This window comes from Lygodium microphyllum, chromosome 3 (genome assembly GCF_053477565.2).
Source record: "Lygodium microphyllum isolate KBCC chromosome 3, Lygodium_microphyllum_v1.1.10, whole genome shotgun sequence".
In the NCBI taxonomy this organism is placed as follows: Eukaryota; Viridiplantae; Streptophyta; class Polypodiopsida; order Schizaeales; family Lygodiaceae; genus Lygodium; species Lygodium microphyllum.
The window spans coordinates 2,848,312-2,855,374 of NC_141137.1; the positions used below are offsets into that span (position 1 = coordinate 2,848,312).

Below are 7,063 nucleotides of genomic sequence, written 5' to 3' on the forward strand. Positions count from 1 at the left end.
AAAAAGAGACTATGTTATTAATTCTAATTGATTCAAATACGAACCGTCAAGTTTTGAGCACTAGGCACGTAATTCAAAGAACTTACCTCTAAACTCTTCATTAAGGCTAATTGACAACTTAAAGGCTATGGACTAATTTTATGTATTTTGGAATAAAAGAAAAAATCTTGAATTTTTTTATTTTTAGCCATTTTTATTACTTTTTAAATTACCTCTCTATGTTGAAGTGGAATTTCTTACAAGGCCCAAACTTGAGTCCAAATCTCCCCTAATGAGTTCTCTACCCCTTTTCATTTTTTCTAAATGCAAAATGAATCTCTTGTTTGGAAAAAGTTCTATCCAAGTGTAGTGCATAGTTTTGATCAACCCTATCTTGCATCGGGTCTAAGAACACACTCCATCCTTTCTTCATATCTCTTCACCTTGTTTGCCATTGATTTGAGAATGGAGGAACGGTGTTGTTGGAAGACAACTACAATACTATGCAAGGTTGAGTTTGCCAGTATATCTAACGTCTTTGTGAAGTGTGTATGTATTGCAATTAATCTTTTCCTAATGCTCATGTTTTTAAAATTTTGTAGACAACATATAAGCACACTGTAATAGGTTAGATACATTGAGTAGGTAGCTTCCAAGTTTATACAATATAGGCATATGTGCGTGTGTGTATGTGTGTGCGTGCGTGTGAGGTAACTCTTTTGGTTATGATGATTAATATCTTGTTAAATCAACTCGTCATAATGCAATACCGTCGTTTCCTTAATCAACAAAATTCGACATGCATACTCTAAGGAATAAGAAGTAGGGAGCTACTACTTGTAGAATTGCATCCTTCATGTGAATGCAATCATGCAACCAATAGCTTGTTGGTATTTTTTGTACTAAGGAGATTTCATCCATAGTCTATAAGTGTGGCTAAATTGCAGTCGTCTTAATGTACTTAAAGACATTTCTTTGGATGCAATTATAAATATGTCTAGCATTTTTTTACCTAGTTCAAAATATGTGTCTATTCTCCTACCTACAACGTTGTTTTCTTGTAGTAAACTCATAATTGCATCATGTTGACCATGAGTTTTTGCACACGTTGTTTCACATTTATGAGAGTTGATACATTCAAGAAAATTTTACATGGTGATAAGTATACATTGACTTTTGAAAGCACCATTGTATCGTAACACAGCTTCTCTACAAAATTCGTGATTAGTTGGAATCAATGGACGCCAGAACATCATATACTAGCAATAATAAGCACTGGCCATCGAGAGCTCATTCGACGAGATACATGCCTATCATGTGAGGTCAACCTCATGTTTTATTTGTAGAATGGGATACTTCAAAAGAAAGGCGATTTGTGAGGGTTTGAGGAAGGCTACAAGTTTGGCGGTGTATTGTATCGAACTAATAGTGTGATGGATATCTAAATAGGCCTCTCAAAGGTACCTAAAATATGTTGTAGGGTTTGTGCATGGTGAGCGTCACTATATATTCAAGGGATGAAGAGGGGGTCGTGGGAGAGGGCTTGCAAGGCCGCGGAATCGAGCCTAATGCAAAGGTCCACCCCACCACCTGCGTTGGGGTGCCCAGGGAACAGGCAGATCTCTCCGACGGCGCCGACTCGGGCGGGCCGGGCCGCCGCCGGCGGGCCCCACCCGAAGTCCACGTCATACACTGGGAAGCGCGGCGAGCTGGCGACGTTCATGGTGACGCCCGGGAACCAGCAGGTGCCCAGCTCGAAGCGCGTGTCGTGGAGCTCCAGCCAATGGACGGTGCCCAGCAGCGTCTCCAGGCTGGTGCAGTGCTCCACCTCCGCCGCCACGCGCGCCAGCGTGGCGGCGAAGCTCTCCTCCAGCAGCTCCCCCGCTGACGTGGACGTGTAGGTCCACGTGATGGCGTTGCCCACGTAGTTGCGCGGGACTGGAGGCGGGGCCTGCGCGCTGCGCCGGCGCCGGCGCCAGTCGGCCAGCACCACCAAGCTCACCTGCAGCGAGGCGGAAGGAGAAGTTGGTGTGACGTGCTAGAAGATGAAGCCAACCCATACTTTCCCGGATGTTGCTTACCTGGGAGTGCTGAGAGATCCTCCTGGCAGCTGTCACGCGCCGCCAGACGTGTGCGAATAACGCCTCCATGGCGCTCGCCTCCCTTGCTGGACCGCCGTTTTGCTCCCTTGCCTGCACGGCCCACCCCTTGAGCTTCGCCATCGCCTCCTCCGAGAAATGGAACACTTTGTCCACCTGGTCCTTGCTTCCTATGCCCGCCATCAACCTCTCCTCCTCTGGCTTCTGCTCGAATCGCACCAGCTCGAAGGGCACCTGCTTCGCCAGCTCGTGCGACGCCTTCTCCGGCATCAGTATCGTGGGTCGCACGTGGATCGGCGGCTTCGACAGCTCCACCCCCCTCGTTCGCTCACCCCATGACACCATAAAATGCCACAGGGAGTTTCCATCCAATGCCACATGGTTGTGACTCACACCAATGGCGATCCCACCTCCCAAAAACTTTGTCACCTGCTACAAGCACACACTCTCTGAACCAAAAAGATCTTAAACTTCTACTCCCAATGTATTTTCCAATTTTCTCAAGTAGAAGTGATCATTTTAGCAAATATCCCACCCTATTACCTTGTTTTTGCTTTCACAAAACATTGTTAAGTAACATTATGATTTTATCAACTAAGTATTTTTATTTTTTTTTACTTTCAAAAAACATTGTTAAGCACAATATGGTTCCCAACAGTAACTAAAAGTCCAATTAAAATCAATCTTTATATGAAATTGAAAGCCCCTGAGAAATACTAAGGTATTAGATAATTTGCGAAAATATGGTTTGTCAATACTATGCGAACAACTAATCCCTCATTGGATCAACAATCCAATCAAAGATGTTTAATCGATGTGGTAGAAGATTTTCTAATGATACATGATCTATATAAGGATCTTTTTCCAATGCCACTCACACTTCTTTAATAAAGAAAGGGGCTTGCTAGATTCAATCTTTTCGCATGTGCTCCCAAATCCCTCAACAAAAGTCCCAAATTTAATCTTGCTTAGAAACATTGTCATTGAGACAAAATAAAATGTGTCCAATGCAACATGTATTTGATACTACAAAGGGTAACACATATACAACACATTGATATCTACTTGATTTACATGGTCAATGTAATTTTTGTAAGTATGAACGGTTGCATTATATCAAAGTGTTAAAAATTGATTGCACTTTGTGAACACAAAAAGTTTAGGAGGTTAAATGATTTCAATGTGAGGAAATCTATTGTGAATCAAGACCAAATGAATACAATTGGGATGAGATATGCTAAAAAAAGATCCTACTATCTACCAAAACAAGGGGGAAGGTCATGAGATGATAAATTGGGCAAAATGTTCCAAAGTGAGGGAACAAGAAATGTGAAACATTTTTAAGGAAGTGTGATGAATGATATATGTGTAGACCTTACTAATTGCAAAATAGATTAAAATTTCTGCGTGCAACCATTGCAAGGCTTACATTAATCTCAATATGAGAATAACTATTTTAATTTGGTACCAAGACAAAAGGGAATGCAAAATGGCAACAATATACATAACTTCCTAGAAAACAAGAGTGAAAGATAAGAGATGACATGCCATATTTCTATGTGAGGGAATAAGAAAGAGTAAAGGATTGATTTAATCATGAGAGAGAGAGTCAAGAATCAATGACAGAAGAGGAACAACATTTTGAAGGGAACAAACGGTGTTTGATTATGAAGACTTTTTCCAAGCATTGATAAACAAGCTGAGTGTGTCCAAGATGTTTGCTCAGGTGGTAGACATATTAGAGAGATACTGAGAAAATAAATGGAAAAGGTCTCTTTCATTAGTTGAAAGAGAGGAGGGAAAATTTTATTGAGTAGGATAGAGGGGCCAAATGTGTGACACCTTAGCCAAAAGTTGTGATTGTTGCGAGGATTTCACATGTTTTGTTAAGATTTGAGTAAATTGTTAAAGCAAAATGATTGAATGATTCAAATTCAATCATGTGTCATTGTGTATCTTACTTCACAAAAACTGTTTCCAATGATAAGGAGCCTCTTAATGATTCAAATTCACTCATGTGTCATTGTGTATCTTACTTCACAATAACTGTTTCCAATGATAAGGAGCCTCTTAATCATACAATTCAAGCATATCAATAATTTGCCTACACCTGGACAAATATTTCCAAGGTTAAGTAGTCTCTAATCATACAATTCAAGCACGTCAATGATTCGCTTATGCCTAGACAAACTTCTAAGAATGTTTCCTTGTGCCACATAAGAAGGACTAGGCCCTACATGTTGAAAAGAGAAGTGAAAGGCCCAATAAAGGAGAAACAATAAAGGGAGGAATGGGGCAAAACGTGTTTCATGGGTGTCAAGACTAGCAATAAGCCCTTATTTTTTGTTTTGAGCCTTTTACACAATAGGCCCCATATGCCCTCCATAGTCAAAGAGGGCTTCTAGTCTCAAAGTCCCTTCACAAATGAGACAAGTGGTCACATTCCATCCTAGAATCTAGCTAACAAGTCAAGGGTGAGCTTTTCATTTGTTGTATTTTTTTCAAAAGGTGGTCGCATTTTGTAAACCTACTATGCAAGGTATCAATGAGATAATTTTAGATTATCCAACACACAAAAACATAAGGGATGCAAAAAGCCTTTACACAAACTCTTCAATTGGAAGGGTTTTTATTTATAAAAAAACATTAAGGGTACTAAAATTACCTCAGACGTATATAAATATGATTTATTTATGGGGACTTGAATGCACATCATAGGGATACTTTATTGTAAGTGATTACTTGGGTATTCTCCTTAATTCACATTGTAAAATTAAGCTTATTTACGTGGAATGTGATTCATCATCGTCTTGATCCATAGGAGAAGTTTTTTTTAAATGAGACCTTGGAGCCTATGTCTAAACTCTTTAAGAGAGTGGAGGCTACAATTTTCCCCCATCGAGGGCCATGTAAATAAGAGAAAAGTTTACGTGGAACAAAAGTGGTACTTGCATTCTTTTATCGATCTAAAAAGAGGATTGACCCTCGAATGGTGAAGCAAAATAAGTAGATAGCTCTCTAGCTGGCCAATCACATTTTTGAAACATGGAACTACTTTTACAAGGGATGTACTTAATAACTTTGTGAGCCAGATAGCACTCTCAAAGGTCAATGATACTTTTGAGCATGAAGCTCCTTATCCTTTTTAATAATGTGGTCATTGCACCTTTCGACACTATAAATAACACCCATCTTTCAACCGAAGGTGAGGCACCACAAGTACTTTCAACATGATAAATAATATTATCAAGCTAAAAAGAACTCTAAATTTAGTAGGTTACTATTGCTTTTAATTAGGAATCCTTGATGTACTGCTGTTTAAAAGACTTGCCATGATTTGTTATGCATACAAGTCAAGCTTTGGGTTTGTATATTGTCCTCGTTGAGAAAACAAAAGGGTCTAGTGGGAGAGGACCATAGAGGCACATCACTGAGACATGAATGCCAAGACAGACATACATACACAAGGACACAGAGAGAGAGAGAGAGAGAGAGAGAGAGAGAGAGATTGAATCTGAGTGGATCTTCCATCACAAACGTTCAAAGAGATAAATCAAAAGAAGCTACTTGAGATAGAGAGTAACTAGGGATAGTGTTGTTGACTTGATTGGTGAAGCAATTAGGCAGCACTGTAAGAGAGTCCTAATGACAAGATCAGAGGTGAACACATATGTTTATAAGAATGCAACCTTTGAGTTGGAATAAGAAAGTTATGGAGAAGAGAATCAAAGACTCAATTAAGGACAAACAACTTGCAAAACACCTTGTAGTTTAGTTTTGCTAGGTTCATGACTTGGTTGAACACATTTGTCAAAGGGTGTGTTTGTGGAAGTTTAGGGTCTTGTTCGAATCAACACTTTGCTGCTAGGGAGCAAGGAAGCGTGAGTAAGAGAAAGAGGAACTTACTTGGAAGGAAAGGAGGGGGAGGTTGGGGGGGTCGGAGCGAGTGAGGTGGCCGAGGCGAGCCAAGCGAGGGAAGTAAGGCTGGAAGGCGAAGGAGGAGGCCTTGAGAGCTGCGAAGGAAGCATCGATGGACGCCACCACGAACTCCACCCCTTCATCCCCACACGCGATGAAGAAGCGCCCTCCCCCTCCCTCTCCCTCTCTTCCCGATTCATCCTCCTCCCTTTCCCTTGCCAGCCTCCCGGCCAATGGATAGAAGTCCAGCAGCACCTCCTGCAGCCCCTCCTTGAGCCTCCCCACCACCTCCACCTCCTCCCCGCCCCCATCTTCCAAGAACACCAGCCTCAGGTTGTAGTGGATGTCCCTCCAAAACAGATCCAGCGCAGACAGATCCACCTTCTTCTTGTGCACAGCATCTGACCTCCGCCTCGCAGGCACCACAGTGCTCACCTCCAAAATCTCCACTTGCGCTGATTGGCCCTGCTCATCTCTACATTCGCATCCGCTAGCCATGCCAGAACTCACCCACCCTCACGCAACGCCACAAGAAAATCAAAAACACGGCTACGCTCTCAGGACATGGACAGCCACGAGGAGGAGGGTGCAGCAGCCTTACAGACGAAGGGAGCAGGCGGAAGAGTGGGAGAATTTACCCCCCAAACACACACACACACACACACACTCTCTCTCTCTCTCTCTCTCTCTCTCTCGTAAAGATATTTGTTTATGCCGCTTCTCTTAAAGATATCCTTAGGGCCATGCCACACCCTAGGCTTTCGACCAACTTAAACACGCGAAAGGGCATATGAAAGAACCAAGGCCACCCACACATTGACTATGCAATGACCCCACTTGTGCCAACAAAGAGAGAGAGAGAGAGGGTGTTTGAGGTGCGAGAGAGCCATTTCCCAGTGCGAAAAAAAGGTCTTCAACAGAGTACATCGAACATTAATCCCCTTTGAAGGATATTTTCATATATCTCTCTCTCTCTCCATGACAAGTTCCAACTTGAATCCATTAGCTTCCTTGCTTGTTGCACCAGATCTAAATTAGTGGCATATGCATGCTTCCAACATGCCGAA

At 42.1% G+C, this 7,063-nt stretch overlaps 1 protein-coding gene across 1 annotated transcript; it reads right to left on the reverse strand.

The window, feature by feature from the left end:
• Positions 1 to 1,125: 1,125 nt before the first annotated feature.
• Positions 1,126 to 6,727, reverse strand: LOC148038011 (BAHD acyltransferase DCR-like). The gene is made up of 3 exons (XM_087667916.1): positions 5,985 to 6,727; positions 2,061 to 2,507; positions 1,126 to 1,981 (listed from the first exon to the last, which is right to left on the reverse strand). The coding sequence occupies exons 1-3, from the start codon at positions 6,492 to 6,494 to the stop codon at positions 1,490 to 1,492; spliced, it is 1,449 nt and encodes a 482-aa protein (XP_087524042.1). The 5' UTR covers positions 6,495 to 6,727; the 3' UTR covers positions 1,126 to 1,489.
• Positions 6,728 to 7,063: the final 336 nt, after the last annotated feature.